The 20,630-nt window shown below is 36.7% G+C and overlaps 1 protein-coding gene across 1 annotated transcript in view; it reads right to left on the bottom strand.

Annotated features, from left to right (window-relative positions):
• Positions 1-20,630, bottom strand: part of HIVEP1 (HIVEP zinc finger 1) — a 142,373-nt gene that overhangs the window by 51,602 nt on the left and 70,141 nt on the right. The window contains 1 exon segment of the mRNA XM_014557482.2: positions 8,793-8,846. Coding sequence (XP_014412968.2) covers positions 8,793-8,846 — 54 coding nt within the window.

Below are 20,630 nucleotides of genomic sequence, written 5' to 3'. Positions count from 1 at the left end.
GAAAACAGATTCAGACTTCGATTCAAACAGTAAGTTTACAAAATAACAATCATACTTCCCTTATTTGAGGTCATTCAAATTTATGTCCTTTTGCTTCACTTTCATGAGAAAGATTCCAAAAATCTTGGTGATTTTTCTAAGAAAGATCTTCAATTCTTCAGAACATCACAACTTTTCCCACCAGGTAACTAAATGTTACTATATTACAAACTACCCCAAGAGTAGTCTTAGTGTTCGGATAAAACTGAAAAAAAGATTCATTTGTAGTAATGTGCATTAATGGAGTAATTCATTTGTAGTTTATCTATTAAAGAGTAAAGAATTAAGCTTTTATTTTTGTTATACATAAATTATTTGTATAAATCACTGCAGATATATACAATTAAATTATAATAAAAGATTTACTTCAGAGATGCAATGTAGGTTACAGCAGGAAAATTACAACGTATCTATTTAAACACACATCAGAAACAGAAGAAAGTAACAGTATGTCGTTTAGAACTCTTCTGCTGTGTAAAGGAATTCATCCTTACCACCTCTGCCCCATCCACCCACCCACCCATGCATCCATCTTCATTTATTAATAAATATTTGCCAAATGCCTACTCATGCCCCAGGAACCACAGGAGCTGCTGGGACATGACACTGGGCAGAAGTGAACTGGAGCGTTTATGAGGACACCTGTGTGGCAAGGGTGAGGGAAGAGGTGACTGAGATGGATCTCAAGGGCCGGGAGCTTTTTTTTGTCTTCATGCTAAGAGACACAGGAAGCCATTACAGGGTTTTGTTAGCAGTTACTAAATGGCTAACTGCATGCTAGGTGGTGGGCTTCCAAAAATTAACACGCGTAGACATCCCTATTCCTGGCTCCGGTGCAGAGCTACACTCCTAGTACAGTGTGAAGTCCACTTCTTCCCTAACAAAACATCCAACTGTGTGTAACATGCTACTATATACATTTGTTCTCATTTAAATTTTCTTCAGTCCTCTTCCTGCCTTTTCTCACTCATCCACAGAATCTCATTTGTTGCTTCTAAATCTTTTCTTGAATAAAATAGTTAATGTTATCTCCTGTGTTTGGTGGGTAGGGCAAAATTCTAGTTTATCATCCTTTAAAATTTGATATTCTTATACACAGCAGAGCCCAAAAAAACACACTCGGAATAGTGAAACAGTGGCAAAAGAATGTCTCATCTTCGTGAAATGGTACTTGGCTGTTCCAGTAACCGTTTTCTTTTTAATTTTTTAAACTTTATTTTCTAGAATTTCATGCAGTGTCTTACCTGTCTTCACTTGATTCTGCTTCCCCTCACTTCTGTTTTCTATTCTTCCCCAGATTTATATCCCTCACTTTGACGTGACGTGTGTACCGCCCTCTCTGGCCTGAGTAAACATGAGGAAAAGAACTAGTCTCTAGGCGAGCAAATGTCTGAGCTGGCCTCCCTTTTCCTCCTTTCTCTTGCCCCACACATAGATCACAGCGGCCAAGCCGCGGGGAAGCCTAAGTAAGCACCAGCAGCACGCAACGCCCTTCTCAGTCACCAGCACCATCATTCACACGGAGAATAACACGGAGGCACAAGCATGCGGTCAATTATCTAAGAAGCGAAGATAGTAAATTAAACATAATCTGGGTTTTTTTTTTCCTTATCCTTCCTCCATGAATCCCCAAGTGAACAAACAGAATGAGAGCCACTCACTCCTTTGTTTTCCACAGTCCTCAGGGACGCTGATCTCAAAGCAGCTCAAATCCACACATTATCCGAACTACTTCTCTCTTGCCAAAAAATGAAGCAGTGGACATAAATACAGACTTTATAGAATCTTAAACAAATGTATTTCGAACATTTTAATCTCCCTGAAATCCCACTGCATCTTCCAATCAAGTCTAAGAGCAGTGTGTCATAACTTAACTGGCGGTGACTTTTTCCTTTTGTAAATGGTGCGTGAAATCATTGTGCATCTTACAATCAACAGCATTTTGAATTCAGTGGAATAGGCTATAAAAGTGTAAAAGAATGCAAGCCTTTCTTTGAATCCTATAAGTAAAATCATGCTAGTTATTTTAGCCTCTAATTTAATAAATGATTACTCAATAGAAAGCAATCAGTAAAACTGTTAGGAAATAAATTGAGAGTTTTTGCCTCTCATATTTTGCAGGAAGCAAAGTTTTTGCATATAAACACCGTGAACAGAATATTTAAAGACACTTACTGTACTAAAAAATGCTTTGTTTACCATTACGCAAATCATCTTCTATAAAGCTGGTACAATCTAGCTGAAAGGCAGTGATCTCTTGGGATTTGGTATTTTTAAATCTCAAAATATTGACAGGATTGACACATGATACCTTTAACTCACACACATGGCACAATTAAAATAATACCAATTTTCCTGTAATTGAGCCATTAGCATTGTCTATTACAATACAAGAACATTTCAGGAGACCTGAATATTTAAATTTGAAATTCCAAGTAATATAATATTAAAAGAGAAAACAGATGACTTTCTTTTCTGAAAAACAGAAAATCTGTTGCTGTTTTCCCAAGGGAAATTTATTAGGCACTGCTGCCAGTCTACAGAAAACCTCATGAATTTTGATTCTACCAATTCAGATTTTATGATAATTTGGCGAGAGCCGAGTTACAGCTTACAGGTTCCTTTAGGGTACAGACTTTTCCCTTCCTATCTATTTCCCAGGGCTAAAAAGAATGGCTGATGCACAATAAAAAATGATTGAATAAAAGAATGAACTAGTAACTTTACAAGAAAAGAAGTATGAATTTTTTATGCCTATAATATTAAGAAAGCAGAATTCATAAACATTTTTCTTTAAAATAAACACCCATTAATGCTTATTTATTTCCCAATAATTTATAAACCCAAGGACCACAACTTGTCAAAAATATGTACTTAACTAGTTAGCATTACTGTAATACTGAAATAATAAAGCTGTATGCCTTTAAAATATTCTACACTTCGGACATCTCACTAACATATTACACTAGCCTTTCCATTGGCTGTATCACTGCGAGCTTTCATTTTATAATTGTTAATGCCTTTCTAAGTTTATAACATTTTAACTAAGCCAACCAAGTTCTGTTTTACTGCACATACTTTCTCCCAGACTGTTTTAAAACATTTTTATCTTATCTTCTATTATATTAACATTATTCATTTTAATTGAATAAAAATCAGTCCAACTTTTCCATTATGCCACCCAAATTTTAGTCTTCCTTAGGCAGGACTTCAACACCACTAATTAAAAGAACATGCTCTTGTATTTTCTTAGGTACACCTAGCAAAGTTCATAAGGAAGAGAATGTCACGGGCATTAAAGCATAACCTTACTCACATAAAATACTATTCTAAAGCAGCCTTCATTTCTTTTTTCCAATATCACATGTGGTATTTAAAAAAGAAAAAAAAAAAGGGAGTATTTTTCACTGATTGCAAACTTAGTCATATTATAAGGAGCTTTAAAAAAAAACATTTAGGAAAGTAGGTGAGCCAGTCCTAGCTTTCTTATTTACCCTCCAATTAGAATTCACAATCTAGTTTTCTGCTCATCAGTCTGTCACTCTCACTTCTGAATTACTCAGTCTAGTTTTACATAGGAACCTAACTTCCCTCAAGCTTCCCCAGATAACAAGACAGTAATTCCAGAACGTAAATCATGCCTGTGTTAGCAAAAATCCTAGCTGTCAGGTGACTCCTTGGAGCAAGTCTGAGTAATCACTGAGTCATTCCAGCAGGACAGACTCCTTACTGTATTTCTTAAGCCATATAAACTACTTACATGCTTACAACCCATTACTCTTGTATACTTGGTAAAAGGGATGATTAACAAATTATCTTTTAAATAAAAACTTTGTGACTAGAATATGTAATATCAGAGCGATGGCTACTCTCGGGGAAACTACAGGTATTATGGTGGTGATCTTGGGATTTTGCTGTTTGAGACAGAATAATATGAAAAATCCCAATGCAACATGACCTAAAATCTCCACCTTTTTGTATACCCATTGTCCCTCCTATTTTTTCCTAAATCACAATATTCTATTCAAAGGTGATCTCTTCAAAGGGTTAATTTAGAACAGGACTAACCTTATTACAGGTTCAACTCGAGTACAGCTCTCAACCAGCTATGATGCAAAGTAATATTAGAATAACATGGCCTTGAAAATTCCACATGCCACTTTCTGGCTGCAGTCCCTGGGGTAAGGTTATTTAACATCTTTCAACTCCAGCTTCTTCATCTTTGTAAAATGGTGAATTTATCTGTAAAATGCTGAATTCTATATTCCTAACATAAAATCTAGGAGCGTTTTTATAGAACATTCCCAGAAACTTTTGTTTATCCTGTATTCAGAAACAGAAAGCAAATTAGTTTAAAAATACAAACTGCTTTTAAAAACCAATTAATGTAACAATGCAATTAAGTTAGAAATTACTAACAAAAAGATAAACAAAATCCTCAACCATCCCCATGGGGGAAAAATTGTATCAAGAGCAGTCAGAGAAGAAACCAGCAGGAAATTAATAAAAGTAGCAAATATTAAATCATGTTTAATATAGCTAAAGCAATGTTTAGAAGGAAATTAATAGCTTTAAGTGATTCCAATAGAAAAGAACAGACTTAAAAATGAATAAGCCCAGTTTGCAACCTAGGAAATTTGGTAACAGAATAAACCCAAAGAAAGGAAGAGGAAAAGATAATAAAGAGCAAAACGTAGTGAAACTGAAAAGTATGATACAAGAGGCTATCAAGAAAACCAGAAACTAGTACAGTAAAAGGTACAATAAAAGGGGAGTGAAATGGAAAAACCTTTGGCAAGACTGATTTAATCAGGACAGAGAGAAGAGGTACAAATAAACGATATTAATGAGAAAATGGAGATACAATTATAGATCTAACAGCAATGAAAGAGTAAGGGAACACCATGAATGACTTTCTGCCAATAAATGTGAATACTTAATAAAATGGATAAATAAGAAAAATACCCGATTGAAGAGAAAAAAGAAAGCTCGAGAAGTCTCATATTATTAAATATATCGACTTGGTACTTAAAAATCTACCCTTAACCCCTCTCCAAAATCAAAATATATTCTAAGACTTGCCCTTAAAGCTATCATTCCAGTATCAGATAACTCCATGGGAAGCAAGGGGGCACAGTCTTCAGATCATTCTATGGAGCTATAAAACCTTAAAACAAACCAGGGAAGGAAAATAATAAGAAAGCAAAATCATAGACCAATATCTCTTGAACACAGAATACCTAATTCTTCATGAAATATTTAAACATTTTAATGGTGAAATATCAGAAGCATTCCCTCTAAAATTAAGAACAAACCAAGGATGCTACACTATCATTCTGCTGATTTTTTACTGGAGAACAAAGACAAGGAACAATGATTTAAAAGGGAAGAAAGAAAACTTTCATTACTCCCAGCTGATAAGACTGTTTACAAGAAATTCTAAAGCATCTGCAGACATATTTTCAAAATGAATGAGTTCAGCCTGGTGGCTGGATATAAGATGAATATACAAAAATACATTGCATTTCTATTTGCCAACAAGAGCTAGAAAACAATTTCACAGAAAAAAAAATGAAATCAGTTAAATAAATAACACAATAAACCCAAATAAAGTTCCAAGAGAGAAATCCAATAAGTACAAGATCCATATGTAAAAAAAATTACAGGACACTGAACAAAAAACACAAGTATCAAAAATATACTATCCTTATGGATAGGAAGCCTGAAAATTGTGACAACTGTCAGTTTGCTCAAATTCAATGCAATCCCAAAGTTTCAACAAGTTTTTTTTTTAAGTTGATTCTAAAATTTAAAAGGATGAGCAAAAAAATAGAATCAAAGATTATCATGCTATTCTTATGCTTTATAATAATATAAATTACATATATTAATATACACATTATATATTAAATATAGGTTATAATATATAATAGTGCATATGTATATAATAACATATATTAGTTATATTTACATACATTAATTTATGTGTCAAGTACTGTGTGATAAAAATTTAAAACAAAGCATTAAAAATTAAAGCTTATTCATGAGACAGCACATAAACGCTCTCCTAACCTATTTATTTTTCCCAGTTTATTTATACACATTCCATCACTGTATCTGTGACAGTCACTATTTATTTTATTCAAATCTCTTGCAATAATTTTAGAAATAGTGTCAAACATAATGGATGCTAAGAAGTAAGCAGCACTGTAAGGGAGAAAACAGGGACATAATAGAGAACTGTATGAATGTTGCATGCTATATTTATTCCCAAATTGATAAAAACCAAAATAAATCAAACTCAACTCATCCGGTTTTCATTTATAAGTAGAGAGAAAGGATAAAAGAAATACAACATAATTTGGTGCACTTCTTTATTCTGTTGGTGTATAATGAGCAAAGTCAGTTTCTCTGTCACCATATTACACTGAACGGATGAATCCTTCCTTAAAATGTCAGAAAACAGGAAAGATACCTTTTCTAAGCTACCAATAAGCAAGTTTGTTTTTCTCATGAGCCCATCGTTACGCTAAATGCTTCTGAAGATAAATTATTACTTGTCCTAATGGTTAAAAAAAGAAGACAGGGAGAAAGAACCTCAAGTAGGTTAAGGACCACAGCATCTTCCATGGAGACAAAGCCTCGTAACAATGAGCAATGTAGGGAAAAAAAGGCAGATGTAGAAAAAATTTAAACTTTCAAGGGGAAATAATCAAAAGCAAGTTGGAAAAATAGTGAAAAACTGATCTAACCTAGTTGACTCATCTTAATCAATAAAGAAGATAAATAACTCTAAATTTTTAAGTATATCCTTCAAAAGAAGAAATGAATCTCCTTTAATAAAACAGACAGCTCAGCAAGCAAAGATCTGAGAAATCTCAAGATCTTTATTACCCAAAGATTTTTATCTCATGTTGTTAAAGACAAACTGATATTATTCCTTAATTATACTTGGGAGGAAAACTATTTTATTTTTAATTCGCCCAGAATGCGTATGTAAAAATGAAAGCCAAGCAGTAATTCTAGGCAGTGAATTGCACAGAACAATGCTCACTTGGTATTCATACTAGGTCTTAAATAAGTGTAGCCTGCCAAATGTAGCCCACTGGATTATTCTCAGCCTCATTATCCAATTTCTTTTTTGAGAACCTTTGTTCCATTTCCTCCTTCCTATCAGGCATTTAGTTCACTGTTTTTAAAGCTCTTTGCCACAGAGTAGGAAAGAAAGGAGGGAAAAGGAAGACACATTTATTTTCCTAACTGAAGCAGCTCTAACCCATTACTAGGTGTGGAAAAGGCTGACTATGACAAAGAAGTTTAAATCATAAGGTTCTTATAGCCTGAGTGTCTCAAATACTTTTATGATTCTGGCAACGAGGGGAAGGGATCTTGAGTCAACCTTTCAAAGGGACAGCGTGGCTGTGGTGACCTCTGCTCTTCTTAGACTTGTTTCTCTGCAAGAGTGTCATGAAAGGGTCATATCTGGTAAGGGCCTTCCAGAGAGTCCAGGGCCAGGGGGAGTGAGGGGAGAGGAAAAAGAAGGAAGACACTCTAAGGTGGCCGCACATCATAGCATCACTAGTCAGACTAGCTGGAAACCACCCTGGAGGCTTCACAGGCTGCGCCAAGGGATGGAGAACATGGACAGCGAGAAATTATTTCCACTAAAGACTCCTAAATGGGAGTCTAGATTAAAAAAAAATCTAGACTCCTAGATTAAAAAAAAAAAAAAAAAAAAGACTTTCAATTGGAATTCTCTGTGGCTAAATTACTCTGCCAAAATATCCCATTGTTTAATTCAAAGCTATAATGAGGACAAAGAAATAATAAATCATGAAATCTAAACGCCATAAAGAGAATCTTACATCTTTTTAATCAATTTCACCCACTAACAGAGTGCTGGAACTCTGTCCCCCTTCCTGTCTTCCTCCTTCCCAAAGTTCTACATATTTTTTTTTCATATTATCTGGGAAAATAATTAGTATACTTTCCATGAAGAAAAATAATTTTTGCTTTTAAACTTTTTATTTTTTATACAAAATTTGCCCACTATAACTAATAAAAGAACACAAATCCAGATAAATAAAAGAATCTTCCTCTGCCCTTCCTCTCACCATTGTTAACATTTGTGTAGAAGTCCATTCAAACTCTATCCAATCTTATATAAACATGTGTGCCGGCACGTTTTTGATAGGAAAAAATGGTGTATTTTACATTCTACATTGCAATTTCATTTTCCTCATTTAGCAACAAATCATCATAGTCAATTGAAATAATTAACATTTTTAAAAAGCTGCTTAACATCCCGAGATGTAATGTACTACAACTTATTCAACTATCCCTGCACTGACTAGCATTTGGGTTATTTTAGTTGTCCTAGGTTTTTGTCATTTCAAGAAAGTACTGCACTGCATGAACACACCTGTGCACACACATGTGTGAATACAGCCATCAGCATCCATTGCACTGGTTCCTTTATTGCTACAGGAAAGTCTCATGAACAGGACTTTCAGAAAGCTGTAACAGTCTTTCACACTCCCACCAGCAACATATTAGTATTTCTAGAGCATGCTGTGTAGTTAAAACATTGCAAAAAGCAAAGTCCATATACTTGTAGGGATCCATCAGTTTAAGGTGATTTTTAATTCTGTGATATGCTTACACTGATTGATTTAGCAAGGCTGCAATTACAAGGTGTCTATATAGGAATCTCTGCAAGAATAAAATCTATACTGGGGTTGATTTTAATTTACCTTTTTTTGACACTTCTGCCCCATTAAGTTCTTTTTGTGCTTCTTCAATTTTGTCTAAGAAAAACAAAAAAAAAATTATAAATCAATACATTATATACAAATAAGAATACAGTAAAATAAACACCCTACTTATAAACAGTACCTAACATACAGTAATAAATATTTGTTGAATGAATTATTTATGGAACAAATATGTGTAAACTATTAAAGTAATGATATAATCCTTTTAAAAATTATATTTGTAATTTTAATTATTTCTTAGTCACAAGGCCTACAATTGTTTCCATAATGCAAATAACTAGTGCATTTAAAATACCGAACCATAGTTTAAAAATGTTTAGCTGCTTAATAAAAGTACCTGAAAATAATACTTTGTTTATGAAGACATAGGGATTTTATTAGAGAGATATAACAAATGTCTACTGGCTTAGGAACAAGTCTAAGCAAAGGTCATAGATGGCCTAAGACCTAAGACAAACATGTAGGAAATAAAAGAAAAGATGGACAAATAAAGGAAAAGATGGGCTGAGGAGCAGGAGCCCGACGCCCAACACTTGCACCAGCCCCGGATCCCAGAACGCCGCGCGGAAGAGACCCTGTACAAACTGGCGGCTGCAGAGCGGCCACCTGCGCATACGGCTTTGAGAGAGCGACCCCCAAAGCTGGGAAAGCTGCCCGCGGGGCGGACGGGAGACGGAGGCGCCTGGGCCCAGAGCCCACAGTCCTCCCAGCTGAGCTCTGAGCACAACTGGATTTTGTAAATAAGCACATATTCTACTTTGGTAACAATTTAAATTTTATAAGGACATACAGACTTCATGACTATGACAGCAACCAATTCCAAGCTTAATGCAGTGGTCTAAGTGCTTACTATAATGGTAAAAGTTACAAAATTCCTAGGACACTATTTTATACTGAAACGAACAGAGTAACCATAATTATATTAACATTTTAGATAGTCCATTGGAGTATAGCTTAAATGCTTTTGAAACATTGGTACTTCCAGCACACACCATTTATGCCTTCCAGCATACACCAGCAGCCCCCAGAATGGTCTCCAATGCTAAATACCGCTACTGGCCACGGAAGATGCAACCTCCAAAATAGCACCCTCCCCAGATAAATAAAAGGCACAGATCCCACCGTAGGCCCTTCAAACCCTGGTCTATCTGCCTCTTTCCCTGTCAGCCTTGCCAGAAAAGCCAGAAATCCAAAGAAACTTTGATTTACTGATCAAACTTCTTTCAACTGCATATTGAGCCATCCAGCCTGCCCAGTCAAAACGAAGGGGGGGCATCCGAATAAAGTGGGAAAACTAGCTGAAAATATTAGATATTATGCACCAGCAACAGCAAACAGAACTAGATTTTCTTCCTGCCAAATGCATTCCCCTCAGCAGTTTCCTACTTGCTTCCTGCTAGTGATCAGATCTGGAATAAGATCTGAGAGGAAAAGAGACACCCTTTGGAAATAACACAATTTTTTCTCAAAAACTTTAGTTATTTCTTATGAAATGCCAAGTGAAACTGGAAACAGGACTGATAAAAACAGTAACCCTTCTTAAATGCAGAAAGCGAACACTGCATTTAGCAGGACTTTTACTTCAAAGGGAGAATTTCAAATGTATGGATGAAATTTATATTAACATAAGTAACAAAAGACAAGGCCCACTGTCTCAAAAAATAAAATACATGAAAGTACACTGTAGACATTCAAAATGTAAACAAGTATTAAATACATAGTCTTAGAAACATAAAAATGAAAAGCACTGTTATTTCTATGCCAGCAGTTTCTCCAAACTTAAGAACCATAAATAATACATACGGATATATTAGATATATATTCAAAGCAGTAATGACTGTGTTTAAGGGTTTATGCACACACAATTTGGCATTATACAATAAAACAACTTCTTATTAATAGAATCAACTGTGGCTTAAGGCAGCAAACGCTCGACTGTATTAATATGCACTTAAAGAACAGGTTCTGTCTAGTATATTGAGGTTTGGCCACCTTCTATTTGTACTTGAACATAACAAATTCTCACAAAAACGACCTTGATTTACATTTGTGTTAAATCAGTAGATTTAGGACATCTACTGTGTTAGGTACAAGCATTTACTTAAATGCTTTTACCTGGAGCTCCAGTTCAATAGGTAAATACAATCTTCAGTAAAAGCATTATAACAGCCATCATAAGCTTTCCCCTCAATTTTTATAAAAAGTCTTGTTTATATTTAACCTTTGTTCAATGTTTCTCCTGGTAAAATATGATGTTTTAAAGATACTCTCCACAACTACAGAGAAAGCACTCACTTAATACATGCTCTTAATTGGTTCAGACAAGGCAATTTATTAACATTTAAAGGCAAAATTTATCATTTTTTTCACTATGACTCAGAGTAAGAAACATATTTTTACATTCCAACCAATTACATGTGTGTGTATATATATTATGTGTATACATAATGCAGAAACCAAATTACCTACACTCTAATTTCTATCCTTTCCTATTAAACATGAAAAATGCTGCCTTGCCCAAATACACTGATTTCAAAACTCACTGCTGGACTGTAAATCTGCAGCCTGAAACTCACTGATAGAAGGGCAGTCCTCAACCAAGGGTATCACAACGTGTCTCACTGTAAGCCTTGATTGGCGAGGTTGGGGATGGGCGGGTACATGTGATTTAAAATGGGTAGCATGGGAATCTCAGATGCGGACACATCTTCCATCAGACCCTCCCCAACGTCACTGATAATTTCACAAAAACTACACATAAAAATAGATATACATGGAAAATGGACATTCACATCACGCTAGTAAATCTAAGATGAGTAACATATCTTACTGTAACAAGTTTTTACTGTATTTAAGATGTAAGCCTAATTAATTCAAATTTTACCAAATATACTTGGAATTGTCACCTGGAAAAGATCCCAGCAACACATGAATGGATCCAAAATTGTCCCTAAGATCCAGAGGGGCCCATGGCTGAGACAGTGGCAGGAAAGAGAGGGTACCAACAATGTAGGTGATATTTTGGTTCTGCAACTATTAAAAATGTACCTTTTTACAGTTTGTCTTCTCTGATAAAAGTGCAGAAACTATTTGTTAATGGTTAAGGCTATTAATTATTTTGTTTAATGCCTTACATATTTTAAAATTTTGTTTATATAAGAAAACCATGCAAAAATATTTTATCTTCATCATAGGTAAATAATTATAAATAAAAAGAAAAATGTCTCTTTGTAAAACATAATCTGAAACCACTGAACCAAAAAAAAAAAAGTCCTGGAGCCCTCAGGAAACCACCTTCCTTTTGGGGTTCTGGGAAGAAGAGTGGATAATTAAAAACAAATCACTTATAAAAATAAAGCAATCTTCAAATAAGGGCTCACAGTAAGCACCTGCTCTCTAACCATTTTTACCCTCCCCATCTCAGATCCTCAACATCACTCCTCAAGAGCCCTGGGATCCAAGACATCACAGTTTTGGAGACCAACACACTAAACTGTTACGATTTGGTTCAACGAAAGCTGTGTGTTTCTATTGTGCTGAATGTCAACTTTGTGTCAAGTACAAAAGGAAGAACTAGAGATAGAAAAAAATTTTTTAAAAGCTCTCCTGGAGGGGCTTATGGATTATTATACCCTTTAAAAGATCATTTTAATATTAATTTGACAGTAAATATAAAGCCTGAATCCCCTGTGCAGCTTAACGAAGTTCTTTCTGATCCCGTTACCTCCTCTCCCCACCTGCCAGACCCCACTCCGTTCTTTTCAGCTCCAGCCCCCTGCCTGCAGGCTCCGTCAGATCCCTGAGCCTCTTCCCAGCTGCCCCTTCCAGCCCATCCCTTCAAGACGTCGCCTCTTGTAGGAAACCTGCTCTAAGACCCTCCTCAGAGCCGTCACTCCCTTCTCTGTGCAGCCAACCCCTTGCGTGTGGAACCCATTTCTCTCCAGCTCATGATCATCAGTAATAGCGACAGTAAGACGGACTGAGTGATCCACTGACAGTGTAAACAATAACCTGCCAAGTGACACAGAGAAGCACGGACGCATTCTGAAACAGAGATAAAGGAATTTCTGCACACAAACCAAAAACTGGCATTAGGTGGTTTCACTTAAGAACCTGGCGCTTTATCTTCCCTAGCATCATAAATAATTTCTACATTCGGGAAACGGCATCAGTACACTGATGGCACTAGAATCAAGTATTTATGACTCCATTAGACCCACCAAAGATCTAAATGATCTCTGCCTTAATTCCGTTAGCTCCCCCTTCTCTCTCGCTGTTCTGATAGCACCAATAGCCTCTTCTCCAACACCTTCAGGCTCTCACCCCTCACTGAGCCCTAAAAACACACAGCAAAAACACTAATAGTTAAATTTTATGAGGAAGATCCTAAGGAACTGTAAAAAGCACCTCTATTTACTGAAAGAGATACCATCTGATTGAAAAAATATCACCATATGTGGCTGTAATATTTTTACTACTGAATAAGCCTAACTCCCACATCCCCTCATTACACGTCAGGACAAGCTCCTTATTCTTACTGTTAACTGCTAGAGCAATTTCAGTAAGACTAAGTATATGACAAAGATGTAATGTTAAAAATGCATTCAATACCGGTAACCGTGTATACACGCCCTTCTAAATGAAGACTAGCCCCAGTGTTCACTACACAGTCAGCTGCGTAAAGCTACCTTTGTAAGTAACATGTTTTAACCTGTATGTTACACATCGCTTGTACCTCTAGACCTATGTCTTTCATGAAGTCAAACTCTATGATAATGCCTAAAATGACAGTCTAGACTAATATAATATTTCAAATTGAAAAATATTGCTTGAATAAGTAAAAAAAGAGACTCAACTCTTCACCAATGAATTTAAAAACTGTGATTGGTAAAAATTCTTTTAAAAACCCCATAAAGTTACTCAACTTGATCCAGAAAGAGAAAAACTCAACTAGAATAATCATGGGTGATTGATAAAGTTACCAGATAATAATGCAGAATTACCTTTATTGTAAAGGTTAAAGGCCAAGATGGTTTTATTATCAAATTCTTAACCAATTTTGAAGAATAAATCATTTCCTAAACTGTTCCAAAGCACAAGCTAACACAAAAGGTTTTCTAAATCATTTTAAAAAGCCAGTATAACCCTGATATCAAAATCTGACCAAGGGGCAGAAAAGTCTCACAGAGGAATATGGATGTAACAGCCTGTATTCAGAAGTATATTCCAAGATTAGAAAGACATGTCCAAGTAGGGTGTAAAATAAGTACACAGAGGTATTTCAGTATGAGGAAGCATGTTGTCATAATCTGGAAAAGTAAACAGGACGAGGCAGAGGCAGGGGGAGAGGTAACTTAAATAATACCCAAAACATACTTTTTGATTAAACACATCTATCTCTAGTGTAAACAAAAACAAAACAAAAAACCCTCAATGATGAATAAAAAGGATACGCTTCATTGTATTAACCTGGTGTTATTCTAATAAACATCCCAAAACAAAGAAATTAGCCAATACCCCTGTAAACACCTCCTTTAGGAAGCCTTCCCTGACTCAGGCCCCTGGGCCCTGGTCTGCACCCCAAGCAGTGTTCTCGGCCCCAGAGCAGCGTTCATCACAAGACAGTCCGAGAGCCTGTGTGCGTACTCGCTTTCTTCATTAAACTGTATCTTATTCAACAGAGAACACAGGTGCCTAGATCACTAGACCCTCAACACGTATTTGTTAAATAAATGAATCACTATTGCAGTATTTACTGCAGCATTTATGTTAACAATTACTTGGGGACAATTTTACATGTAAAACAGTAAGGAACTAGTTAAAGAACTATGGTAGCCCCATACAATAGAATTTTATTTAGCCATTAAAAATGTTTTAAAAATACTTATCGGCAGAAAAAGTGCTCTAAGTATATTACATAATAATATTTTGTGCCACATAGATGTATATGTACACACACACACACACACACAACACAAACACAGATCTACAAAGAAATAGGCTAAAATGCAATGATTATCTGAGGGTAGTACATTAACAGGCAGTTTTAATGTTATTTCTGTTTTCTTTAATTACTAAATTACCCACAATAAATATTTTAATATAAAAATAAATATTATTTAAATTTAGTAAAAATTCTAAACCCCCTAAATGTGCTTGAATTATCTTTAAAAAAATGTTGGCTGGCTATAGGTTCTAAATTCCAAATTTCCAGATCATATAAAACACCCTGAGGGTTATTTCTAAAACTTAAAAACATTGATATACTGAATGGTTCATTTAGTTCAGAATTATTTATTAGCTCCTGTGTGCTGGCCCTGGTGATACACAAAGATGAAGAATCCTACGTGCAGGAGCTTACAGAAGTAAACAAGCAATCCCTGCACACGTGGTAGCTGTGTGACTATGTCCACTGGGCGTCAAGGCAACACGGAAGGGTGTAAATGTGGCTGTCTTGGAAAAAGGAAAAATGGTCCTGAAACACCATCATGGAAGAAATTATACATGGGCTGAATATGCACAGAAGAAAACGAGAGATCTCGTTGAGAGAAGGGGAGGGCATCTGACGGGCAGGGAGCAGAAGGAGGCTGGAAAGCAAAGAAAACAAGGTAGAATGTCAGGAACTCAAAGCGGTTTGGAACATAAATCTGGAGACAATAGGTCTAAAGATACAGGATATGAGAGCCACCTTCTTATGTAATTGGTTGTTAAAACCACACCAGAGAGTAGGTGGAAACAAAAATATAACTATTCTATGAAGTAATTTGGCCATAGGCATCAAGATCATTGAAACCCACCTTTATCTATTAATATACTGAATCAACTTACAGGGAATCTAGACTAAGACTGTGAAAGGAGTGAAACAAAGGCTGTTCATTACAGTACTTTTCTTAACGGAAAAAACCTAAATAATCTATGGCACGTGGAATACAGTAGGTGCTCAATAAATACATGTTGAATGAATAATTGAGAAATGGTTAAGTAAATTATAGTACCTCCGTGTAACAGAATGTCATAGAACCACTATATTATAGTTTCTAGAAAGGCCCACTGGATCAGAAACTATACATATGGTACCCCAGACTGAATAAGTTTTGAAAGCTTTGACAAGTGGGCTACCCACCCTCCAGTTAAGAATCATTGGTGGGATGAGAGGTAGAGGAAAAGAAACCCAAGAGAAAGGCAAAAGAAAAAAAAAAGGAAGGGAGGAAGGAAAGAAAGAAAGAGAGAGAAAGAAAAGAAAGGAGGAAAGAGAGAAATGAAAAAAGAAGAAATGGCTGAAAAAATTAGAATAGAAACAATCTGTCCACATAAGTCAAGAGAACAGTGTTTCATTGTCAAATCATTAGATGATGCAACTGATAAAGACTGAAAAAGCTCCCACTGGATTGAGCAATTAAAAGGTCCTAGTGATGCTTCTCAAAGCTTGTAGTGGAATGTCAGGCCAATGGGCAGAGGGCTGAAAAAGTGATGGGACAGGAGGTAAAGGAAAGAATAGAGCAGACGTGTCATTCAAAACATTCAGCAAAGAAGAAGAGAATGAACTTAAGGGCCAGAGAGAAACAAAGGGTCAAGGGAGGGCTGTTTGGTTTGATGTTTTTCAAAGACGTTTATAGACCCAAGGGAAGGAACCAAAACAAAAAACAAAAAAAAACCACCACCACCCCCAAAAAAAACCTAGAGTAAAGATACAGGAGAGTGGGGGATGTGGAGGATAAGGTTCTGAAGACAGGAGAGGCCAGCAGCAGGTCCAGGAGAGGGGCTGGTTTTGAAGAGGGAAACACCCAGGGCGACTCTCTGAGGTCAGAGGGAAGGGAAGGAGGAGAGAAGGGTCTTCTCTTGGGAAAAGTCTGCTGATGGGAAGGATGAGACAGAGGCAGTGCACAATCAACTGCCATAGTTTTACTGAGACCAGAGGCATGGTTGCCTACAAAGGAAAAGGAGTTTGGTGTTTATGTTAAGGAGTCTCAGAGATTGATAAAAATTAGACAAAGGTCTGATGAGAAAAGAAGAACTGACCAACTTTAAGGACAAATAAAAGCATTGATGAATGGCAACTAGGGATCCGTGAACGTGGAAATCCATGCTTTTGGTACAATGTGTTCAACAGTATTCTTTACTCTAACAAAGTTTGGAAACTGAGAAGGAATGCCAAATTTGAATTTTTCCAGGAGGAAGGACAAAGAATTCAGTGAGATGGAGGTGCTAGAGAGTTGTTCACGTGACCAAGCTAATATACAAGGTGAGTGGTGGCTAGGAAAGAACCGAGAAAAAAAGACGTAGGTACCAAGGACAGGGGAGGGGAGCTGAGCATCTCAGGGCCCAAAAAATCTGGCTAGAGGTTGTGATCAACTTCTGTTAAAGGATTCAAGGGTTTTAAAAAGATCCAGATGGCTGTGGAAAAAGCAGGGTAGAGATAAAGGTTAACTGGACATGAACAGTCTCTTAAACTAGTATGATAATGAGTCGTGAAACACCAGAGAAGATTCAGAACAGAATGTTGTAATAATTTTAAAATGTGAAATGCCTAAACTTACTATGATTTTATGGCCTAGTCTCGGCAAAACTATTCATTTTTGTTAGAAAGCATGTTTCCATTATGGTACTAAGAACATCTTGAAATAGTTCAAAGGGAAAGGTAGATATGAGCTCCGTTATGCTTTAAAATTATGGATCAATTAAATGCAATGTTTCTTCTATAAGACAATCATCCTGATATCAAAACTGACCATGAAAATAACAAAATGTACAGACACAATGAATGTGTTATACTGAACCAGCTTAGGCTTTTGAATTATTTTTTGTCCCTTAATAACCTATCAGCTGGTTTACTTTGTAGGCAGTTAGTAGCCTTGATAGGTAGAGCTGAGAACTGTTAGTCCACTGTGCTCAAACTCTGCGCTTTTAATAGTGGGGTAATTACACCCTCTAACCCCTAGAAGGCGCTACAAAGGCTGCTAGCTCTTATGGTTGAGGACGCATTTTCCAAGTAAAAAGCAAAGCAAACTCCCAGTCTGCTTCCCAAAACCTCACACTGTTTGGGAGTCTGTGAGGAGTCCTGTAAGGGGTTAAGGTCGAAGTTGAAAAGCTCCTTTATTAAACAGCTACCTAAGCAAGTCGGCCTGAGGTCCCTTAGTGCCACTCTCCCAGCTCCTGATTTGCTGACTGATTATACATCACCTAAAAGAGTAAACCTCAAATTCTGCTACATACTCCAGTCACTAAATATTAGTCTCAGTGTTTAAAACTCTTGATACCGAGGCTGTACCCAATTAAATTAGCATTTTTAAAAGTTTTCCAGGTAATCCCAACATGCAGCCAAACTTCTCTAAATTACACATATTATCAGATCAAGATTCAAAAATTGAACGAAATGCAAGAAGTGAAGGGAAAAAATCTTAAACGCCTGCTCTTCAAAGCAACTTTTTACCAAGCAAGTGGGGCAGCGGCAGCATCATCTGCCTGCCAATCAGAGGGGCTGCTGACGTGCGTGGGCCCCAGGGAGGACCGGGCGGGGGGGCGGGGTGCGCAGAATTCAAGTACACTTCACAGCTAAGGAAGTCCACTCCACTATATGTCTAGAATGCAAAGCCAAAGCATATATTCTTAATAAGCATACCACCAAAAACAGATTTAAAGTTAATTACTAATATGAGCCCTAAACTAGAAAGTAAATTTCCAGCTAAAAATTCAATGTATGAAAATACAAAAACTAAACATAAAGTATTGTGTAAAGATGCTGAAAACTGACATGGATGAACAGTTTTCTAATAATTACATTAAAGTACTTTGCCCACGGTGGTTTAGGTATCATTATGAGAGCATGACAACGCTGGTTTCCCCCTCCTCCCATGTGATGATTTCTGATGTAGAGAATGAAAGGTCGTCATGGTAACCACGGGGTGAGAAAGGAATATGAAGACAGAGGTTCTTACCCTGAGAGGCTAAATGCCAGGGTCCACTAAACTTGTGTTACTAACCCAATAATGGCTTCACACGTGTACCCATATGCATGTATGTGCCCCCACATACAGAATCCAGGGCTAAGGATGAAGATGTAGAGACAGATCACTGAGAGACACCCAGGAGGTGTGGATATCAGATTAAACAAGTCTACTGTCTTCAAGCTAGCATTCTGACCCACCCCCGGTCTGCAAATAACACATCCATTTTCCTTATAGTACATTTCTTAAAGGTCCTCTTATTAAAAAAAAAAATAAAGAAAGAAAAGGAAGGACTTAAATACACGGTGTTGTGATCTTACAGGCTAAAATATAGAAACTAAGCGTAGTGAACTCTGGCGACCTGGCGGGCGGTGCACTGCCCACCTTCTCCAGGTCAGCTTCCTCCCCTCTCCCCAGAAAGCCCACCATCCATCACCAGGAAACAGGGAATGCTCACAGTATTCTAGGAACTGTGGGAACTGTACTTACTATGTGTTGAGGTAAATGATACTTTGATATTTCAGATTTCTGGTTCCACTGGTTCTGTTTTGTGATCTCAAATTACTACAGATACAAATAAATCTACATTCCCTAAGAAATGAAAAGGAAGAAAGAGGATGAAATTAGAAACATAGGGGAAGAAGGGAAGAAATAGTGGAGATAACTGCAAACACCTTTTGGGTAAAAAAAAAAAAGTATTAAAGGCACAGAAGACTGGAAAGGGAAGGCTACAACTACATTTCTTCTAGAACTCTAACTGCATGAAATGTCAGTTTGGGGTAAACAATACTTGATATTTCAGTTTCCCGTGTCAGACCCAGCAAACAACTATGACGTAAGGATCTGCCCAGCCACCTGCCGGCGGACTGGTGACACTGTGTCGGCTGCTTCTGCCAGTGGACATCCCCGCTCCACCCTCCCCTCTGGGTCAAGCCCCGTGCTGCTGGTGGATACACAGCATCCCCTCAGCAAGACGCATGGCTGCGGAAAGACTTAAACTCCAAGACACCCAGGCCACACCGCAGAGACTCTGAAAAGCCTTTCTCTGGATGACATGAAGCAGTTGACCACATTCTAATTCAAAAAGAAATGAGAATTTTTCCTCCTCGAGCCCTATCACAAACTTAGCAGACACAATACATTCATTATCTAATGTGAGAGGTATAGGCACCTCTCACAGTTGTCTTCAAAGTAATTCTATCTGATTCTGTCTTATTTTTCCTTATAAACTTTTATTTCAAAGAGCATTCTATATTTCAAATCTACAAATACAGATTTGAAAGCCATAAATGAGGCCATAAATAGAATGATGTTGGCCAACAAATGCTTGTTCAAATATAATGTGATGGTATCTAAAGAATATCTAGAAAATTAAAAGCCACCAGTTAAAACAATTTCAAAAGAAATCTATTTATATATTTGACCATTAAAAACAAATCAACAATGAAAAATTCTACAGGACAAAAAAACCTAGCTTCTCTGACAAATAATTTGCGAAGAAAGGAAGAGAGAATTAGAAATGGTACTTGTAGATGAAAAAAACATAAAAAGCAGATAAAACTACAAAACACGTGGACTGTATTTGATTCTAACAAAATGTTTAAAAATTATGACACTGTAGGGAACTGGAAATTTAAACACTGATAGGATTTCATCGATCATAGTAAGGAGTTAACTTTTTTGGTCTCATACACGAATTGTGATTATGTGAAAAAACATTCCTTGTCCTTCAGACCTTATATAACAAAAGCATATCAATGAATGCTGTATCGGAGGTCGTAAAACATTAGGGGAGCGGAAACACCCAGGGGAGTAGAGGGAACCAGACTGCTCTCAGGTGTGAGCTATGAAAGCTGGATGCCGGGCAAGTAGA

The sequence above is a fragment of the Camelus ferus genome, chromosome 20 (genome assembly GCF_009834535.1).
Source record: "Camelus ferus isolate YT-003-E chromosome 20, BCGSAC_Cfer_1.0, whole genome shotgun sequence".
Taxonomy (NCBI): domain Eukaryota; kingdom Metazoa; phylum Chordata; class Mammalia; order Artiodactyla; family Camelidae; genus Camelus; species Camelus ferus.
The sequence above is the reverse complement of the archived record's forward strand: the minus strand, read 5'-3'. Positions and strand labels throughout refer to the sequence as shown.